The sequence below is a fragment of the Cherax quadricarinatus genome, chromosome 43, assembly GCF_038502225.1.
Source record: "Cherax quadricarinatus isolate ZL_2023a chromosome 43, ASM3850222v1, whole genome shotgun sequence".
NCBI lineage: Eukaryota > Metazoa > Arthropoda > Malacostraca > Decapoda > Parastacidae > Cherax > Cherax quadricarinatus.
Genome location: NC_091334.1, coordinates 31,112,796 through 31,135,840, shown reverse-complemented (window position 1 = coordinate 31,135,840; position 23,045 = coordinate 31,112,796). Strand labels below are relative to the sequence as shown.

At 46.1% G+C, this 23,045-nt stretch overlaps 1 protein-coding gene across 1 annotated transcript in view; it reads right to left on the bottom strand.

Moving 5' to 3' along the window:
• Positions 1-23,045, bottom strand: part of LOC128694074 (uncharacterized peptidase C1-like protein F26E4.3) — a 164,335-nt gene that overhangs the window by 85,787 nt on the left and 55,503 nt on the right. The window contains exon 5 of the mRNA XM_070093827.1: positions 14,635-14,801. Coding sequence (XP_069949928.1) covers positions 14,635-14,801 — 167 coding nt within the window. The remainder of the gene's footprint in view (positions 1-14,634; positions 14,802-23,045) is intronic.

Here is a 23,045-nt window from a genome sequence, read left to right as displayed (position 1 = left end):
AGTTACACTGAGTGTTGTGGACTGCATATTCACAGTGAAGGGAAATTTCTCTGTTCAGCAATAAGGTATAAGTGACAGAATAAGTGAAGGGAATAAGGGAAATATTTCACAAATAACCCGCACTAGTAAAACTGGTCAGTTAGTTAAAACTGGTCAATTAAAATGAACTCTTTTGAAATTTAAGTCCTTTCTAAAATTTTCCCTTATTCCTTTAGAGATTTTTTTTCATTCATGTAATATAAAAATTAAGGATTTTGTACCAAAAAACCTTAGGAAACTTATCTAACCTTATTATAACAAGCACAATTTCATTTAACCTAGTCCATTAAATATATTATATATACGTTTACAATAACTTAATAAACGAATACAATGAAATATTTCTTTTCGTTAGGTTCTGAATTATTTTTTGCGATATTATTGCATACACAAATTTTCGCTTGCCTTATTCGGCAAGAAGAGCATTGCTATTTAAGCAAAAATCGCAAGCTTTACCTGTTCGGCACATCAGCCGATTCCCACCGAGTCAGGGCGGCCGAAAATAAACATATCACCACTCACTCCATCACTGTCCTGCCAGAGGTGTGCCGATACTACAGTTACAAATCTGCACTATATCTCCACCTCTCCTTCAGAGGGTAGGCACTGTAATTTCCACCTCCAGGACTCAAGTCCGGCTAACCGGTTCCCTTAATCCCATCATAAATGTTTTTTTGCTCACTCTCTAACAACTAATCAAGTCATAAAAACCGTTTGTCTCCATTTGCTCTTGTCTAACACGTTCGTGCACGTTTGCTTGAAATCTTACCCTTATGCACACAAAACCACCTCCACCCCCTCCCACCACCTCCACCCCCTCCCACCAACCTTTCCTAGGACGATCCCTACCCCACCTTCCTTCCAGTACAGATTTATATGCCCTCCAAGTCATTTTATATTCCGTTCCATCCCCTCTTAGTGTCCAAACTACCTAAACAACCCTTCGTCTGCCCTTTTACAAACCCCACACTCCCTTCTAATCTAAAACTACAGACTCTACATAATCACTCCACACATTGCCCTCTGACATGACATCTTCACTGCCTCCAGCCTTCTCCTTGTTGCAACATTCACCACCCATGCTTCACACCCATATAAGAACATTAGTTACACTAAACACTTGTACATTCCCCTCTTTGATTCCATAGATATCTCCTCAGTGCACAACTCATCTTTTAACTCACATCAGATCTATGGCTCATTTCATCTTTCACACACACATCTGTTGGTAAGTCCACTCCAAAATATCTGAATACATTCACTTCCTCCATACTCCCGGAAATCTGATATCCAATTTTTCATTACCTATTTTTTATCCACATCATCTTGCACTTTCCTATGTTTACTTTTTATATACTTCTTAAACACATCCTCCACTTCGCCCATCAACCTCTGCAACTTCTCTTCAGAATCTTCCAAATGCACAGTGTCATCAACAACAAGCAACTGTAACAACTACTTTGTGTTAAATTTTTGGTTTTAATGTTAAAGTTCTTCCCAACAACCGAATATTCACTTCTCTTAAAACCCCATCTATAAATTTATTTAACAACCACAGTGACATCACATATCCATGGCTAAGAACTACTTTTATTGGAAAATAATCTCCCTCTCTCCGACATACTCTAACCTGAGCCTCACTATCCTCAATTATATTCTTCCTCCACTCTAATTCTACGCCTTTCCGGAGTGCAGATTTAGTGCTCTCAGTCTATTCTTGTAGGAAGGATTTCTGATACACTGGATCAATTTTGTCATTCCTTTGAGTATACTTTAAAGAGCATGTATGTCCATTCTGAAAAACGGTTACCAGAACTGTGCAGCATGAGCTAAATAAAGCCTTACCAAAAATATATAAAGCGGAAGTATTATCTGAGGACTCCTATTATTTATTAATTACCATGATAGTGTCCAGGAGTTCTATTAGCTTCACTGAGAACACACATGCACTGTTGTCTTGGCTTTATATTGCTGCTAGCCAGAACTCTTAAATCCTTTTCGGATTCAGGGTGACATGCTTATTCTCTTTTCGCAAGCTTAGAACCTTACATTTGTCAACATTAAACTGCAACTGCCATTTCTCCGACCACTGTATCAGCCTAGCCCTCGGTGCCACAAAATCAGCTGCTTGTAAATGAGGGACACTGATTAAACTATAGTTAATAAATCTATTCCTTGATATACTGAAACTGAATGATTTGTGATTGCTTTCCTTAACCTCATCATTAACCTCAAGGTTATAAATTAATGATTCGTTGCTAATAAGAATCAAGTCCAGCAGGTTATTTCCTCTAGTTTTCTCTATCACTCACCAAGAAAGTCACAAGACTTAAGATATCCTGTCAAATTGCTCCAATCAGTTTGGCTAAAGTTAATTAACAGCTGACACAACGTCATTGCCTGACAGAGATAACAGGAATGATCCTATTACTGTTCATAATGTGGTCAAGACAGCTAACAATACCCTATCCTCTGTCTCAGCTCCAGGAAAGCACGACGTCTGTTTCCTACTCTCATCCTGCAAACAAAACTCTCTATCCATATACCTAAGCTGACTGTCACAATAATAATGTTTTTACCTTCCTTGGTGTAGTCCACTGTGTTGTTCCAAGTAGTCTACCAATATCTGGCAGAACAAAGAAGTCGTTGGAGGTTTCCACAGCAGTCTTCTTGATCTTTTCCATTTCCGCCTCTCTAACCTTCCTTTATATTTTCGGCTTCATTCCTATCTGACCTACCACTGTCCAGCTTCGTTTGTTATCTTGAGGTTTCATCACAAGAGGATTACTTCGAGTCCTTTTGTTTACTTTGATCAGTTGCTGTAACTGTCTCTTGGCTTCCTCTAACTCCTCCTTAACCTGCTGTTACAGTTGCTCTAACCTAGGCAACGTTACTTTCGTTCACAGAGAGCTTAAAACGTTCGGAAAACCTCATTATGTAGCTTTGTATTCCCCTCATTTATGTCATTTATTATACTCTTGTGACCAACAAAAGGCCCATTACTGATCCTTGTAAAACGCCACTTGTAGTGCGGCCCCATCGATATCTTCCCATTTATTCAAACTCTGTGGGTTATCGTTCAGCCACACCTAGATTAAGAATAAAATTTCCACTTCTGTTCCGCGTGTCTCTACTTTCTTTAACAATTTACTCCGTCTAAATCTACCAAAGGCCATACTGAAGTCCATAAACACATTATCGTATTAATTATCATTATCTACCACATCAAATTCCTTTGTGAAAAAAATTAGTAAGGTCGTAAGGCAAAAACGCCAATTTATAAAATCGTGCTGAGATTCAATGTTCACTTTGTATTTTTCAAGGTGGCTTCGATCTACTTCTATCAATTTTCTCACAAAAGTTAGCCTAATGAGTCTATAATTTGAAGCTAGTGACCTATCTCTGAGGTCGTTCCTGCCTGCCAAATTTACTCACGTTTCTCGAAATTTTCCCTTCATCTGGCACCTTAACAGTTTGTACTGATCTGTTGACAACTAGCTAGTGGTATGCTAAGCTAGCATACCACTAGCTAGTTGTATGCTAGCTTAGCATACCACGAAAGATGATTTAATCAATCCATCAACCTTGATGGGCTCAGTAAATCATATTCCTTATATAACCCTTGTGAACAGCTCTAGGTTTTACCCAGCATATTTGCTTGAGAAAATGCCACTAGCGACCTTGAACCATGCCACTAGCGACCTTGAACCATGCCACTAGCGACCTTGAACCATGCCACTAGCGACCTTGAACCATGCCACTAGCGACCTTGAACCATGCCACTAGCGACCTTGAACCATGCCACTAGTGACCTTGAACCATGCCACTAGTGACCTTGAACCATGCCACTAGTGGCCTTGAACCATGCCACTAGTGACCTTGAACCATGCCACTAGTGACCTTGAACCATGCCACTAGTGACCTTGAACCATGCCACTAGCGACCTTGAACCATGCCACTAGCGACCTTGAACCATGCCACTAGCGACCTTGAACCATGCCACTAGCGACCTTGAACCATGCCACTAGCGACCTTGAACCATGCCACTAGCGACCTTGAACCATGCCACTAGCGACCTTGAACCATGCCACTAGCGACCTTGAACCATGCCACTAGCGACCTTGAACCATGCCACTAGTGACCTTGAACCATGCCACTAGCGACCTTGAACCATGCCACTAGTGACCTTGAACCATGCCACTAGCGACCTTGAACCATGCCACTAGTGACCTTGAACCATGCCACTAGCGACCTTGAACCATGCCACTAGTGACCTTGAACCATGCCACTAGCGACCTTGAACCATGCCACTAGCGACCTTGAACCATGCCACTAGTGACCTTGAACCATGCCACTAGCGACCTTGAACCATGCCACTAGCGACCTTGAACCATGCCACTAGCGACCTTGAACCATGCCACTAGCGACCTTGAACCATGCCACTAGCGACCTTGAACCATGCCACTAGCGACCTTGAACCATGCCACTAGCGACCTTGAACCATGCCACTAGCGACCTTGAACCATGCCACTAGTGGCCTTGAACCATGCCACTAGCGACCTTGAACCATGCCACTAGTGGCCTTGAACCATGCCACTAGCGACCTTGAACCATGCCACTAGTGGCCTTGAACCATGCCACTAGCGACCTTGAACAATGCCACTAGTGACCTTGAACCATGCCACTAGTGACCTTGAACCATGCCACTAGTGACCTTGAACCATGCCACTAGCGACCTTGAACCATGCCACTAGTGACCTTGAACCATGCCACTAGTGACCTTGAACCATGCCACTAGTGACCTTGAACCATGCCACTAGTGACCTTGAACCATGCCACTAGTGACCTTGAACCATGCCACTAGTGACCTTGAACCATGCCACTAGTGACCTTGAACCATGCCACTAGTGAACCATGCCTTGAACCATGCCACTAGTGACCTTGAACCATGCCACTAGTGACCTTGAACTGCCACTAGTGACCTTGATCCATGCCACTAGGGACCTTGAACCATGCCACTAGTGACCTTGAACCATGCCACTAGTGACCTTGAACCATGCCACTAGTGACCTTGAACCATGCCACTAGTGACCTTGAACCACGCCACTAGTGACCTTGAACCATGCCACTAGTGACCTTGAACCATGCCACTAGTGACCTTGAACCATGCCACTAGTGACCTTGAACCATGCCACTAGTGACCTTGAACCATGCCACTAGTGACCTTGAACCATGCCACTAGTGACCGTGAACCATGCCACTAGTTGAACCTGCCACTAGAACCATGCCACTAGTGACCTTGAACCATGCCACTAGTGACCTTGAACCATGCCACTAGTGACCTTGAACCATGCCACTAGTGACCTTGAACCATGCCACTAGTGACCTTGAACCATGCCACTAGTGACCTTGAACCATGCCACTAGTGACCTTGAACCATGCCACTAGTGACCTTGAACCATGCCACTAGTGACCTTGAACCATGCCACTAGTGACCTTGAACCATGCCACTAGTGACCTTGAACCATGCCACTAGTGACCTTGAACCATGCCACTAGTGACCTTGAACCATGCCACTAGTGACCTTGAACCATGCCACTAGTGACCTTGAACCATGCCACTAGTGACCTTGAACCATGCCACTAGTGACCTTGAACCATGCCACTAGTGAACCTAGTGACCTTGAACCATGCCACTAGTGACCTTGAACCATGCCACTAGTGACCTTGAACCATGCCACTAGTGACCTTGAACCACGCCACTAGTGGCCTTGAACCATGCCACTAGTGACCTTGAACCATGCCACTAGTGACCTTGAACAATGCCACTAGTGACCTTGAACCATGCCACTAGTGACCTTGAACCATGCCACTAGTGACCTTGAACCATGCCACTAGTGACCTTGAACCATGCCACTAGTGACCTTGAACCATGCCACTAGTGACCTTGAACCATGCCACTAGTGACCTTGAACCATGCCACTAGTGACCTTGAACCATGCCACTAGTGACCTTGAACCATGCCACTAGTGACCTTGAACCATGCCACTAGTGACCTTGAACCATGCCACTAGTGACCTTGAACCATGCCACTAGTGACCTTGAACCATGCCACTAGTGACCTTGAACCATGCCACTAGTGACCTTGAACCATGCCACTAGTGACCTTGAACCATGCCACTAGTGACCTTGAACCATGCCACTAGTGACCTTGAACCATGCCACTAGTGACCTTGAACCATGCCACTAGTGACCTTGAACCATGCCACTAGTGACCTTGAACCATGCCACTAGTGACCTTGAACCATGCCACTAGCGACCTTGAACCATGCCACTAGTGACCTTGAACCATGCCACTAGTGACCTTGAACCATGCCACTAGTGACCTTGAACCATGCCACTAGTGACCTTGAACCATGCCACTAGTGACCTTGAACCATGCCACTAGTGACCTTGAACCATGCCACTAGTGACCTTGAACCATGCCACTAGTGGCCTTGAACCATGCCACTAGTGACCTTGAACCATGCCACTAGTGACCTTGAACAATACCACTAGTGACCTTGAACCATGCCACTAGTGACCTTGAACCATGCCACTAGTGACCTTGAACCATGCCACTAGTGACCTTGAACCATGCCACTAGTGACCTTGAACCATGCCACTAGTGACCTTGAACCATGCCACTAGTGACCTTGAACCATGCCACTAGTGACCTTGAACCATGCCACTAGTGACCTTGAACCATGCCACTAGTGACCTTGAACCATGCCACTAGTGACCTTGAACCATGCCACTAGTGACCTTGAACCATGCCACTAGTGACCTTGAACCATGCCACTAGTGACCTTGAACCATGCCACTAGTGACCTTGAACCATTCCACTAGTGGCCTTGAACCATGCCACTAGTGACCTTGAACCAACCATGCCACTAGCCACTAGTGACCTTGAACCATGCCACTAGTGACCTTGAACCATGCCACTAGTGACCTTGAACCATGCCACTAGTGACCTTGAACCATGCCACTAGTGACCTTGAACCATGCCACTAGTGACCTTGAACCATGCCACTAGTGACCTTGAACCATGCCACTAGTGACCTTGAAACCATGCCACTAGTGACCTTGAACCATGCCACTAGTGACCTTGACTGCCACTAGTGACCTTGACCCATGCCACTAGTGACCTTGAACCATGCCACTAGAGACCTTGAACCATGCCACTAGAGACCTTGAACCATGCCACTAGTGACCTTGAACCATGCCACTAGTGACCTTGAACCATGCCACTAGTGACCTTGAACCATGCCACTAGTGACCTTGAACCATTCCACTAGTGGCCTTGAACCATGCCACTAGTGACCTTGAACCATGCCACTAGTGACCTTGAACAATACCACTAGTGACCTTGAACCATGCCACTAGTGACCTTGAACCATGCCACTAGTGACCTTGAACCATGCCACTAGTGGCCTTGAACCATGCCACTAGTGACCTTGAACCATGCCACTAGTGACCTTGAACAATACCACTAGTGACCTTGAACCATGCCACTAGTGACCTTGAACCATGCCACTAGCGACCTTGAACCATGCCACTAGTGACCTTGAACCATGCCACTAGTGACCTTGAACCATGCCACTAGTGACCTTGAACCATGCCACTAGTGACCTTGAACCATGCCACTAGTGACCTTGAACCATGCCACTAGTGACCTTGAACAATTCCACTAGTGACCTTGAACCATGCCACTAGTGACCTTGAACCATGCCACTAGTGACCTTGAACCATGTAACTAGTGACCTTAAACCATGCCACTAGTGACCTTGAACCATGCCACTAGTGACCTTGAACCATGCCACTAGTGACCTTGAACCATGCCACTAGTGACCTTGACCCATGCCACTAGTGACCTTGAACCATGCCAATAGTGACCTTGAACCATGCCACTAGTGACCTTGAACCATGCCACTAGTGGCCTTGAACCACGCCACTAGTGACCTTGAACCATGCCACTAGTGACCTTGAACCATGCCATTAGTGACCTTGAACAATACCACTAGTGACCTTGAACCATGCCACTAGTGACCTTAAACCATGCCACTAGTGACCTTGAACCATGCCACTAGTGATATTGAACAATGCCACTAGTGACCTTGAACCATGCCACTAGTGACCTTGAACCATGCCACTAGTGACCTTAAACCATGCCACTAGTGACCTTGAACCATGCCACTAGTGACCTTGAACAATGCCACTAGTGACCTTGAACCATGCCACTAGTGACCTTAAACCATGCCACTAGTGACCTTGAACCATGCCACTAGTGACCTTAAACCATGCCACTAGTGACCTTGAACCATGCCACTAGTGACCTTGAACAATGCCACTAGTGACCTTGAACCATGCCACTAGTGACCTTAAACCATGCCACTAGTGACCTTGAACCATGCCACTAGTGACCTTGAACAATGCCACTAGTGACCTTGAACCATGCCACTAGTGACCTTGAACCATGCCACTAGTGACCTTGAACCATGCCAATAGTGACCTTGACCCATGCCACTAGTGACCTTGAACCATGCCAATAGTGACCTTGAACCATGCCACTAGTGACCTTGAACCATGCCACTAGTGGCCTTGAACCACGCCACTAGTGACCTTGAACCATGCCACTAGTGACCTTGAACCATGCCACTAGTGACCTTGAACAATACCACTAGTGACCTTGAACCATGCCACTAGTGACCTTAAACCATGCCACTAGTGACCTTGAACCATGCCACTAGTGACCTTGAACAATACCACTAGTGACCTTGAACCATGCCACTAGTGACCTTAAACCATGCCACTAGTGACCTTGAACCATGCCACTAGTGACCTTGAACCATGCCACTAGTGACCTTGAACCATGCCACTAGTGGCCTTGAACCATGCCACTAGTGACCTTGAACCATGCCACTAGTGACCTTGAACCATGCCACTAGTGACCTTGAACCATGCCACTAGTGACCTTGATCCTCAATAACTTATTGTCCTCCCGAACTATATAATTTTTGATTTCTAAAATTTCGCTAGTATGATCTTCAGCAAAACTGAGAAGAAATAAGTATTGAGGAATGTACACATTACTTTGTCACTGAGAGTGAGTTGAACTTAGCAACTTTTAAGTGGGGACTATCTTCTCAAAATCTTATTCCTATGAAAGAAGAGGAGGAGGAAGAAGGTGTCACATCTGCCTTTCGCCACTCATGTATCTCCAATAGCAGTTTGTAGTGATCTGTTGACAACTAGCTCCTTCAACTAGCTCGTTCTCACATTCCTTGATAATCTCTGAGAACAGCTCGTCAGGGTCTGTTAATTTATTTGCTTTTAATCAATCTATTAGTTTAACAACTATATCATTTGTGGCCTTCATCGTGCATAATTTATTTTCTTCCTGACCTATATAATTTTTTTTAAGTCTGCATTTCGTTAGTAAAAACTGAGAGGAAATATATGTTGAAAGTGCACACAATACTTTGTTTCTGACAGTAAAGTGACTTTACTGACTGTTAAGTGGAGACAGTTATCTACCCAGTCTTATTACACAAGAAGATGATGAAGACAAAGAAGGAAATTAAAAAAAAGAGTAAGAAGAAGGAAACGGAGAAGTGAGCACTTGTTAATTTCCTGACTCACTTTCTCGTTGCACCTCATCAATGATCAGATTAAAACTAAATTTTGAAGTTTGTTGTTGGCCATTAATATGTTAATGTTACTCTGATACGTCACCGTTACTTATGTGTTACTCTGATACGTCACCGTTACTTATGTGTTACTCTGATACGTCACCGTTACTTATGTGTTACTCTGATACGTCACCGTTACTTATGTGTTACTCTGATACGTCACCGTTACTTATGTGTTACTCTGATACGTCACCGTTACTTATGTGTTATTCTGATACGTCATCGTTACTTATGTGTTACTCTGATACGTCACCGTTACTTATGTGTTACTCTGATACGTCACCGTTACTTATGTGTTACTCTGATACGTCACCGTTACTTATGTGTTACTCTGATACGTCACCGTTACTTATGTGTTACTCTGATACGTCACCGTTACTTATGTGTTACTCTGATACGTCACCGTTACTTATGTGTTACTCTGATACGTCACCGTTACTTATGTGTTACTCTGATACGTCACCGTTATTTATGTGTTACTCTGATACGTCACCGTTACTTATGTGTTACTCTGATACGTCACCGTTACTTATGTGTTACTCTGATACGTCACCGTTACTTATGTGTTAATCTGATACGTCACCGTTACTTATGTGTTACTCTGATACGTCACCGTTATTTATGTGTTACTCTGATACGTCACCGTTACTTATGTGTTACTCTGATACGTCACCGTTACTTATGTGTTACTCTGATACGTCACCGTTACTTATGTGTTACTCTGATACGTCACCGTTACTTATGTGTTACTCTGATACGTCACCGTTATTTATGTGTTACTCTGATACGTCACCGTTACTTATGTGTTACTCTGATACGTCACCGTTACTTATGTGTTACTCTGATACGTCACCGTTACTTATGTGTTAATCTGATACGTCACCGTTACTTATGTGTTACTCTGATACGTCACCGTTATTTATGTGTTACTCTGATACGTCACCGTTACTTATGTGTTACTCTGATACGTCACCGTTACTTATGTGTTACTCTGATACGTCACCGTTACTTATGTGTTACTCTGATACGTCACCGTTACTTATGTGTTACTCTGATACGTCACCGTTACTTATGTGTTACTCTGATACGTCACCGTTACTTATGTGTTACTCTGATACGTCACCGTTACTTATGTGTTACTCTGATACGTCACCGTTACTTATGTGTTACTCTGATACGTCACCGTTACTTATGTGTTACTCTGATACGTCACCGTTACTTATGTGTTATTCTGATACGTCACCGTTACTTATGTGTTACTCTGATACGTCACCGTTACTTATGTGTTATTCTGATACGTCACCGTTACTTATGTGTTACTCTGATACGTCACCGTTACTTATGTGTTACTCTGATACGTCACCGTTACTTATGTGTTACTCTGATACGTCACCGTTACTTATGTGTTACTCTGATACGTCACCGTTACTTATGTGTTACTCTGATACGTCACCGTTACTTATGTGTTACTCTGATACGTCACCGTTACTTATGTGTTACTCTGATACGTCACCGTTACTTATGTGTTACTCTGATACGTCACCGTTACTTAGGTGTTACTCTGATACGTCACCGTTACTTATGTGTTACTCTTATACGTCACCGTTACTTATGTGTTACTCTGATACGTCACCGTTACTTATGTGTTACTCTGATACGTCACCGTTACTTATGTGTTACTCTGATACGTCACCGTTACTTAGGTGTTACTCTGATACGTCACCGTTACTTATGTGTTACTCTGATACGTCACCGTTACTTATGTGTTACTCTGATACGTCACCGTTACTTATGTGTTACTCTGATACGTCACCGTTACTTATGTGTTACTCTCGTACGTCACCGTTACTTATGTGTTACTCTCGTACGTCACCGTTACTTATGTGTTACTCTGATACGTCACCGTTACTTATGTGTTACTCTGATACGTCACCATTACTTATGTGTTACTCTTATACGTCACCATTACTTATGTGTTACTCTTATACGTCACCATTACTTATGTGTTACTCTGATACGTCACCATTACTTATGTGTTACCCTCATACGTCACCATTACTTATGTGTTACTCTTATACGTCACCATTACTTATGTGTTAATCTGATACGTCACCATTACTTATGTGTTACTCTGATACGTCACCATTACTTATGTGTTACTCTGATACGTCACCATTACTTATGTGTTACTCTTATACGTCACCATTACTTATGTGTTACTCTGATACGTCACCATTACTTATGTGTTACTCTTACTCGTCACTATTACTCGCAGGTCAGTCACATCACTTAACAGTGTCACTCACATGTTACTAAGACATCACTCACCCACCTGTCCTGAGTGACACCCAGGGTTGAGAAAGCCCAGGAGGAGCCCCACCATCCCTGGTCACTCACCTGTCCTGAGTGACACCCAGGGTTGAGAAAGCCCAGGAGGAGCCACACCATCCCTGGTCACTCACCTGTCCTGAGTGACACCCAGGGTTGAGAAAGCCCAGGAGGAGCCACACCATCCCTGGTCACTCACCTGTCCTGAGTGACACCCAGGGTTGAGAAAGCCCAGGAGGAGCCACACCATCCCTGGTCATTCACCTGTCCTGAGTAACACCCAGGGTTGAGAAAGCCCAGGAGGAGCCCCACCATCCCAGGTCACTCACCTGTCCTGAGTGACACCCAGGGTTGAGAAAGCCCAGAAGGAGCCCCACCATCCCAGGTCACTCACCTGTCCTGAGTGACACCCAGGGTTGAGAAAGCCCAGGAGGAGCCGCATCATCCCTGGTCACTCACCTGTCCTGAGTGACACCCAGGGTTGAGAAAACCCAGGAGGAGTCGCACCATTCCTGGTCACTCACCTGTCCTCAATGACACCCAGGGTTGAGAAAGCCCAGGAGGAGCCATACCATCCCTGGTCACTCATCTGTCCTGAGTAACACCCAGGGTTGAGAAAGCCCAGGAGGAGCCGCATCATCCCTGGTCACTCACCTGTCCTGAGTGACACCCAGGGTTGAGAAAACCCAGGAGGAGTCGCACCATTCCTGGTCACTCACCTGTCCTCAGTGACACCCAGGGTTGAGAAAGCCCAGGAGGAGCCGCATCATCCCTGGTCACTCACCTGTCCTGAGTAACACCCGGGGTCGAGAAAGCCCAGGAGGAGCCACACCATCCCTGGTCACTCACCTGTCCTGAGTGACACCCAGGGTTGAGAAAGCCCAGGAGGAGCCATACCACCCCCTGGTCACTCATCTGTCCTAGTGACACCGAGGGTTGAGAAAGCCCAGGAGGAGCCACACCATCCCTGGTTATTCACCTGTCCTGACTGACACCCAGGGTTGAGAAAGCCCAGGAGAAGCCACACCATCCCTGGTTACTCACCTGTCCTGAGTAACACCCAGGGTTGAGAAAGCCCAGGAGGAGCCGCGCCATCCCTGGTCACTCACCTGTCCTGAGTGACACCCAGGGTTGAGAAAGCCCAGGAGGAGCCGCACCATTCCTGGTCACTCACCTGTCCTGAGTGACACCCAGTGTTGAGAAAGCCCAGGAGGAGCCACACCATCCCTGGCCACTCACCTGTCCTGAGTAACACCCAGGGTAGATAAAGCCCAGGAGGAGCCACACCATCCCTGGTCACTCACCTGTCCTGAGTGACACCCAGGGTTGAGAAAGCCCAGGAGGAGCCACACCATCCCTGGTCACTCACCTGTCCTGAGTGACACCCAGGGTTGAGAAAGCCCGGGAGGAGCCACACCATCCCTGGTCACTCACCTGTCCTGAGTGACACCCAGGGTTGAGAAAGCCCAGGAGAAGCCATACCACCCCCTGGTCACTCATGTGTCCTGAGTGACACCCAGGGTTGAGAAAGCCCAGGAGGAGCCACACCATCCCTGGTCACTCACCTGTCCTGAGTGACACCCAGGGTTGAGGAAGCCCAGGAAGAGCCATACCATCCCTCGTCACTCACCTGTCCTGAGTAACACCCAGGGTTGAGAAAGCCCAGGAGGAGCCATACCATCCCTGGTCACTCACCTGTCTTGAGTGACACCCAGGGTTGAGGAAACTCAGGAGGAGCCACACATCCCTGGTCACTCACCTGTCCTGAGTAACACCCAGGGTTGAGAAAGCCCAGGAGAAGCCATACCATCCCTGGTCACTCACCTGTCCTGACTAACACCCAGGGTTGAGGAAACTCAGGAGGAGCCACACATCCCTGGTCACTCACCTGTCCTGAGTAACACCCAGGGTTGAGAAAGCCCAGGAGAAGCCATACCATCCCTGGTCACTCACCTGTCCTGACTAACACCCAGGGTTGAGGAAACTCAGGAGGAGCCACACATCCCTGGTCACTCACCTGTCCTGAGTAACACCCAGGGTTGAGGAAGCCCAGGAGGAGCCACACCATCCCCGGTCACTCACCTGTCCTGAGTGACACCCAGGGTTGAGAAAGGCCAGGAGGAGCCACACCATCCCTGGTCACTCACCTGTCCTGAGTGACACCCAGGGTTGAGAAAGCCCAGGAGGAGCCATACCATCCCTGGTCACTCACCTGTCCTGAGTGACACCCAGGGTTGAGAAAGGCCAGGAGGATCCACACCATCCCTGGTTACTCACCTGTCCTGAGTGACACCCAGGGTTGAGAAAGCCGAGGAGGAGCCACAACATCCCTGGTCACTCACCTGTCCTGAGTAACACCCAGGGTTGACAAAACCCAGGAGGAGCCGCGCCATCCCTGGTCACTCACCTGTCCTGAGTGACACCCAGGGTTGAGAAAGCCCAGGAGGAGCCCCACCATCCCTGGTCACTCACCTGTCCTGAGTAACACCCAGGGTTGAGAAAGCCCAGGAGGAGCCATACCATCCCTGGTCACTCACCTGTCCTGAGTAACACCCAGGGTTGAGAAAGCCCAGGAGGAGCCACACCATCCCTGGTCACTCACGCCACTTACGAGACCTTGCCAATCACGCTTATTGCGGGCGTCGAACTGGCGTGGGATACGGGAAACATCGGGACGTAGCGAAATCGGATGCATTTTCATCGACTGTTGAACGAAATCGGTTGTTAAACTCCTGTTTATTTTAGTAAAATAATTAATGACTTTACACTAGATAATGGCACATAGCATATTTAATTGAACAGAAAGTCACGCAGCCTTTATGATAGTTACAGAGTGTTAAGTCTCCATCTCTGTGACGGTAAGACAGTATCACAAAGTCTCTGTGACGGTAAGACAGTATCACAAAGCCTCTGTGACGGTAAGACAGTATCACAAAGTCTCTGTGACGGTAAGACAGTATCACAAAGCCTCTGTGACGGTAAGACAGTATCACAAAGTCTCTGTGACGGTAAGACAGTATCACAAAGTCTCTGTGACGGTAAGACAGTATCACAAAGCCTCTGTGACGGTAAGACAGTATCACAAAGAGTCTGTGACGGTAAGACAGTATCACAAAGTCTCTGTGACGGTAAGACAGTAGCAGAAAGTCTCTGTGACGGTAAGACAGTATCACAAAGTCTCTGTGACGGTAAGACAGTATCACAAAGTCTCTGTGACGGTAAGACAGTATCACAAAGTCTCTGTGACGGTAAGACAGTATCACAAAGCCTCTGTGACTGTAAGACAGTATCACAAAGTCTCTGTGACGGTAAGACAGTAGCAGAAAGTCTCTGTGACGGTAAGACAGTATCACAAAGTCTCTGTGACGGTAAGACAGTATCACAAAGTCTCTGTGACGGTAAGACAGTAGCAGAAAGTCTCTGTGACGGTAAGACAGTATCACAAAGTCTCTGTGACGGTAAGACAGTATCACAAAGTCTCTGTGACGGTAAGACAGTATCACAAAGTCTCTGTGACGGTAAGACAGTATCACAAAGCCTCTGTGACGGTAAGACAGTATCACAAAGTCTCTGTGACGGTAAGACAGTAGCAGAAAGTCTCTGTGACGGTAAGACAGTATCACAAAGTCTCTGTGACGGTAAGACAGTATCACAAAGTCTCTGTGACGGTAAGACAGTATCACAAAGTCTCTGTGACGGTAAGACAGTATCACAAAGCCTCTGTGACGGTAAGACAGTATCACAAAGTCTCTGTGACGGTAAGACAGTATCACAAAGTCTCTGTGACGGTAAGACAGTATCACAAAGTCTCTGTGACGGTAAGACAGTATCACAAAGTCTCTGTGACGGTAAGACAGTATCACAAAGTCTCTGTGACGGTAAGACAGTATCACAAAGTCTCTGTGACGGTAAGACAGTATCACAAAGCCTCTGTGACGGTAAGACAGTATCACAAAGTCTCTGTGACGGTAAGACAGTATCACAAAGTCTCTGTGACGGTAAGACAGTATCACAAAGTCTCTGTGACGGTAAGACAGTATCACAAAGTCTCTGTGACGGTAAGACAGTATCACAAAGTCTCTGTGACGGTAAGACAGTATCACAAAGTCTCTGTGACGGTAAGACAGTATCACAAAGTCTCTGTGACGGTAAGACAGTATCACAAAGTCTCTGTGACGGTAAGACAGTATCACAAAGTCTCTGTGACGGTAAGACAGTATCACAAAGTCTCTGTGACGGTAAGACAGTATCACAAAGTCTCTGTGACGGTAAGACAGTAGCACAAAGTCTCTGTGACGGTAAGACAGTATCACAAAGTCTCTGTGACGGTAAGACAGTAGCACAAAGTCTCTGTGACGGTAAGACAGTAGCACAAAGTCTCTGTGACGGTAAGACAGTATCACAAAGTCTCTGTGACGGTAAGACAGTCTCACAAAGTCTCTGTGACGGTAAGACAGTAGCACAAAGTCTCTGTGACGGTAAGACAGTATCACAAAGTCTCTGTGACGGTAAGACAGTATCACAAAGTCTCTGTGACGGTAAGACAGTATCACAAAGTCTCTGTGACGGTAAGACAATATCACAAAGTCTCTGTGACGGTAAGACAGTATCACAAAGTCTCTGTGACGGTAAGACAGTATCACAAAGTCTCTGTGACGGTAAGACAGTATCACAAAGTCTCTGTAACGGTAAGACAGTATCACAAAGTCTCTGTGACGGTAAGACAGTATCACAAAGTCTCTGTGACGGTAAGACAGTAGCACAAAGTCTCTGTGACGGTAAGACAGTATCACAAAGTCTCTGTGACGGTAAGACAGTATCACAAAGTCTCTGTGACGGTAAGACAGTATCACAAAGTCTCTGTGACGGTAAGACAGTATCACAAAGTCTCTGTGACGGTAAGACAGTAGCACAAAGTCTCTGTGACGGTAAGACAGTATCACAAAGTCTCTGTGACGGTAAGACAGTAGCACAAAGTCTCTGTGACGGTAAGACAGTAGCACAAAGTCTCTGTGACGGTAAGACAGTATCACAAAGTTTCTGTGACGGTAAGACAGTATCACAAAGTCTCTGTGACGGTAAGACAGTAGCACAAAGTCTCTGTGACGGTAAGACAGTATCACAAAGTCTCTGTGACGGTAAGACAGTAGCACAAAGTCTCTGTGACGGTAAGACAGTAGCACAAAGTCTCTGTGACGGTAAGACAGTATCACAAAGTCTCTGTGACGGTAAGACAGTATCACAAAGTCTCTGTGACGGTAAGACAGTAGCACAAAGTCTCTGTGACGGTAAGACAGTATCACAAAGTCTCTGTGACGGTAAGACAGTATCACAAAGTCTCTGTGACGGTAAGACAGTATCACAAAGTCTCTGTGACGGTAAGACAGTAGCACAAAGTCTCTGTGACGGTAAGACAGTAGCACAAAGTCTCTGTGACGGTAAGACAGTATCACAAAGTCTCTGTGACGGTAAGACAGTAGCACAAAGTCTCTGTGACGGTAAGACAGTAGCACAAAGTCTCTGTGACGGTAAGACAGTATCACAAAGTCTCTGTGACGGTAAGACAGTATCACAAAGTCTCTGTGACGGTAAGACAGTATCACAAAGTCTCTGTGACGGTAAGACAGTAGCACAAAGTCTCTGTGACGGTAAGACAGTAGCACAAAGTCTCTGTGACGGTAAGACAGTATCACAAAGTCTCTGTGACGGTAAGACAGTAGCACAAAGTCTCTGTGACGGTAAGACAGTAGCACAAAGTCTCTGTGACGGTAAGACAGTAGCAGAAAGTCTCTGTGACGGTAAGACAGTAGCACAAAGTCTCTGTGACGGTAAGACAGTAGCACAAAGTCTCTGTGACGGTAAGACAGTATCACAAAGTCTCTGTGACGGTAAGACAGTAGCACAAAGTCTCTGTGACGGTAAGACAGTAGCAGAAAGTCTCTGTGACGGTAAGACAGTAGCACAAAGTCTCTGTGACGGTAAGACAGTAGCACAAAGTCTCTGTGACGGTAAGACAGTATCACAAAGTCTCTGTGACGGTAAGACAGTAGCACAAAGTCTCTGTGACGGTAAGACAGTAGCACAAAGTCTCTGTGACGGTAAGACAGTAGCACAAAGTCTCTGTGACGGTAAGACAGTAGCAGAAAGTCTCTGTGACGGTAAGACAGTAGCACAAAGTCTCTGTGACGGTAAGACAGTAGCACAAAGTCTCTGTGACGGTAAGACAGTAGCACAAAGTCTCTGTGACGGTAAGACAGTAGCAGAAAGTCTCTGTGACGGTAAGACAGTAGCACAAAGTCTCTGTGACGGTAAGACAGTAGCACAAAGTCTCTGTGACGGTAAGACAGTAGCACAAAGTCTCTGTGACGGTAAGACAGTAGCACAAAGTCTCTGTGACGGTAAGACAGTAGCAGAAAGTCTCTGTGACGGTAAGACAGTAGCACAAAGTCTCTGTGACGGTAAGACAGTAGCACAAAGTCTCTGTGACGGTAAGACAGTAGCACAAAGTCTCTGTGACGGTAAGACAGTAGCACAAAGTCTCTGTGACGGTAAGACAGTAGCACAAAGTCTCTGTGACGGTAAGACAGTAGCACAAAGTCTCTGTGACGGTAAGACAGTAGCACAAAGTCTCTGTGACGGTAAGACAGTAGCACAAAGTCTCTGTGACGGTAAGACAGTATCACAAAGTCTCTGTGACGGTAAGACAGTAGCACAAAGTCTCTGTGACGGTAAGACAGTATCACAAAGCCTCTGTGACGGTAAGACAGTATCACAAAGCCTCTGTGACGGTAAGACAGTAGCACAAAGTCTCTGTGACGGTAAGACAGTAGCACAAAGTCTCTGTGACGGTAAGACAGTAGCACAAAGTCTCTGTGACGGTAAGACAGTAGCACAAAGTCTCTGTGACGGTAAGACAGTAGCACAAAGTCTCTGTGACGGTAAGACAGTAGCACAAAGTCTCTGTGACGGTAAGACAGTAGCACAAAGTCTCTGTGACGGTAAGACAGTATCACAAAGCCTCTGTGACGGTAAGACAGTATCACAAAGCCTCTGTGACGGTAAGACAGTATCACAAAGTCTCTGTGACGGTAAGACAGTAGCACAAAGTCTCTGTGACGGTAAGACAGTATCACAAAGCCTCTGTGACGGTAAGACAGTAGCACAAAGTCTCTGTGACGGTAAGACAGTAGCACAAAGTCTCTGTGACGGTAAGACAGTAGCACAAAGTCTCTGTGACGGTAAGACAGTAGCAGAAAGTCTCTGTGACGGTAAGACAGTAGCACAAAGTCTCTGTGACGGTAAGACAGTAGCACAAAGTCTCTGTGACGGTAAGACAGTATCACAAAGTCTCTGTGACGGTAAGACAGTAGCACAAAGCCTCTGTGACGGTAAGACAGTAGCACAAAGTCTCTGTGACGGTAAGACAGTAGCACAAAGTCTCTGTGACGGTAAGACAGTAGCACAAAGTCTCTGTGACGGTAAGACAGTAGCAGAAAGTCTCTGTGACGGTAAGACAGTAGCACAAAGTCTCTGTGACGGTAAGACAGTAGCACAAAGTCTCTGTGACGGTAAGACAGTATCACAAAGTCTCTGTGACGGTAAGACAGTAGCACAAAGCCTCTGTGACGGTAAGACAGTAGCACAAAGTCTCTGTGACGGTAAGACAGTAGCACAAAGTCTCTGTGACGGTAAGACAGTAGCACAAAGTCTCTGTGACGGTAAGACAGTAGCAGAAAGTCTCTGTGACGGTAAGACAGTAGCACAAAGTCTCTGTGACGGTAAGACAGTAGCAGAAAGTCTCTGTGACGGTAAGACAGTAGCACAAAGTCTCTGTGACGGTAAGACAGTAGCACAAAGTCTCTGTGACGGTAAGACAGTATCACAAAGTCTCTGTGACGGTAAGACAGTAGCACAAAGCCTCTGTGACGGTAAGACAGTAGCACAAAGTCTCTGTGACGGTAAGACAGTAGCACAAAGTCTCTGTGACGGTAAGACAGTAGCACAAAGTCTCTGTGACGGTAAGACAGTAGCACAAAGTCTCTGTGACGGTAAGACAGTAGCACAAAGTCTCTGTGACGGTAAGACAGTAGCACAAAGTCTCTGTGACGGTAAGACAGTAGCACAAAGTCTCTGTGACGGTAAGACAGTAGCACAAAGTCTCTGTGACGGTAAGACAGTAGCACAAAGTCTCTGTGACGGTAAGACAGTAGCACAAAGTCTCTGTGACGGTAAGACAGTAGCACAAAGTCTCTGTGACGGTAAGACAGTAGCACAAAGTCTCTGTGACGGTAAGACAGTAGCACAAAGTCTCTGTGACGGTAAGACAGTATCACAAAGTCTCTGTGACGGTAAGACAGTATCACAAAGTCTCTGTGACGGTAAGACAGTAGCACAAAGTCTCTGTGACGGTAAGACAGTAGCACAAAGTCTCTGTGACGGTAAGACAGTAGCACAAAGTCTCTGTGACGGTAAGACAGTAGCACAAAGTCTCTGTGACGGTAAGACAGTAGCACAAAGTCTCTGTGACGGTAAGACAGTAGCACAAAGTCTCTGTGACGGTAAGACAGTAGCACAAAGCCTCTGTGACGGTAAGACAGTATCACAAAGTCTCTGTGACGGTAAGACAGTAGCACAAAGCCTCTGTGACGGTAAGACAGTAGCACAAAGTCTCTGTGACGGTAAGACAGTAGCACAAAGTCTCTGTGACGGTAAGACAGTAGCACAAAGTCTCTGTGACGGTAAGACAGTAGCACAAAGTCTCTGTGACGGTAAGACAGTAGCACAAAGTCTCTGTGACGGTAAGACAGTAGCACAAAGTCTCTGTGACGGTAAGACAGTAGCACAAAGTCTCTGTGTCGGTAAGACAGTAGCACAAAGTCTCTGTGACGGTAAGACAGTAGCACAAAGCCTCTGTGACGGTAAGACAGTATCACAAAGTCTCTGTGACGGTAAGACAGTAGCACAAAGCCTCTGTGACGGTAAGACAGTAGCACAAAGTCTCTGTGACGGTAAGACAGTAGCACAAAGTCTCTGTGACGGTAAGACAGTAGCACAAAGCCTCTGTGACGGTAAGACAGTATCACAAAGTCTCTGTGACGGTAAGACAGTAGCACAAAGCCTCTGTGACGGTAAGACAGTAGCACAAAGTCTCTGTGACGGTAAGACAGTAGCACAAAGCCTCTGTGACGGTAAGACAGTAGCACAAAGTCTCTGTGACGGTAAGACAGTAGCACAAAGCCTCTGTGACGGTAAGACAGTATCACAAAGTCTCTGTGACGGTAAGACAGTAGCACAAAGTCTCTGTGACGGTAAGACAGTAGCACAAAGTCTCTGTGACGGTAAGACAGTAGCACAAAGCCTCTGTGACGGTAAGACAGTATCACAAAGCCTCTGTGACGGTAAGACAGTAGCACAAAGTCTCTGTGACGGTAAGACAGTATCACAAAGCCTCTGTGACGGTAAGACAGTATCACAAAGAGTCTGTGACGGTAAGACAGTAGCACAAAGTCTCTGTGACGGTAAGACAGTAGCACAAAGTCTCTGTGACGGTAAGACAGTAGCACAAAGCCTCTGTGACGGTAAGACAGTATCACAAAGCCTCTGTGACGGTAAGACAGTAGCACAAAGTCTCTGTGACGGTAAGACAGTATCACAAAGCCTCTGTGACGGTAAGACAGTATCACAAAGAGTCTGTGACGGTAAGACAGTAGCACAAAGTCTCTGTGACGGTAAGACAGTATCACAAAGCCTCTGTGACGGTAAGACAGTATCACAAAGCCTCTGTGACGGTAAGACAGTATCACAAAGCCTCTGTGACGGTAAGACAGTAGCACAAAGTCTCTGTGACGGTAAGACAGTATCACAAAGCCTCTGTGACGGTAAGACAGTATCACAAAGCCTCTGTGACGGTAAGACAGTATCACAAAGCCTCTGTTGTGTACTATGATAATGTACAAAACCTTCCACTAAGAGATATAATTGATTCAGGTTTCTCGAGCCTTAATATTTATAGAAGACACCAGATGTAATCTACTATAACTGTGAAAATAAACTTCCAGTCGACGCCTTTCAAAATTATAGCTGTGATTATAACCATTGTTATGAAGATAAATTATTATTGTTAATAGTAATAGTAGTATAATTTATTATTATTATTATTATTGTTAATAGTATTTATTATTATTATTATTAAATATTCGCCGGTATTCTCCCGGCCCGGGCCTTGTCCAAGTGGTGGCCCGGCCTTGGCTCCCTCTTTAGGGAGTGTCTGAGACTTAAGTCTCCCATGGGAGGAGGCACAAGTACCTCCTCATCTTTGGGACCAACTGTCCCCAGGCCTAGCCACAAGCTAGGCCTCTCTGGTCTGCCGTCCCCGCCCCAAAGGAGCAAATGGGAATGACAGTCTTATGAGCTAAAAGCTCGGACTCAGGCACCTACCCTACCCTAGAAGGGTTAGGCATGGTGTTAGTTAGTTAGTTAAAGATTAGCCGGTATTCTCCCGGCCCGGGCCTTGTCCAAGTGGTGGCCCGGCCTTGGCTCCCTCTTTAGGGAGTGTCTGAGACCTAATTCTCCCATGGGAGGAGGCACAAGTACCTCCTCATCTTTGGGACCAACTGTCCCCAGGCCTAGCCACAAGCTAGGCCTCTCTGGTCTGCCGTCCCCGCCCCAAAGGAGCAAATGGGAATGACAGTCTTATGAGCTAAAAGCTCGGACTCAGGCACCTACCCTACCCTAGAAGGGTTAGGCATGGTGTTAGTTAGTTAGTTAAAGATTAGCCGGTATTCTCCCGGCCCGGGCCTTGTCCAAGTGGTGGCCCGGCCTTGGCTCCCTCTTTAGGGAGTGTCTGAGACCTAATTCTCCCATGGGAGGAGGCACAAGTACCTCCTCATCTTTGGGACCAACTGTCCCCAGGCCTAGCCACAAGCTAGGCCTCTCTGGTCTGCCGTCC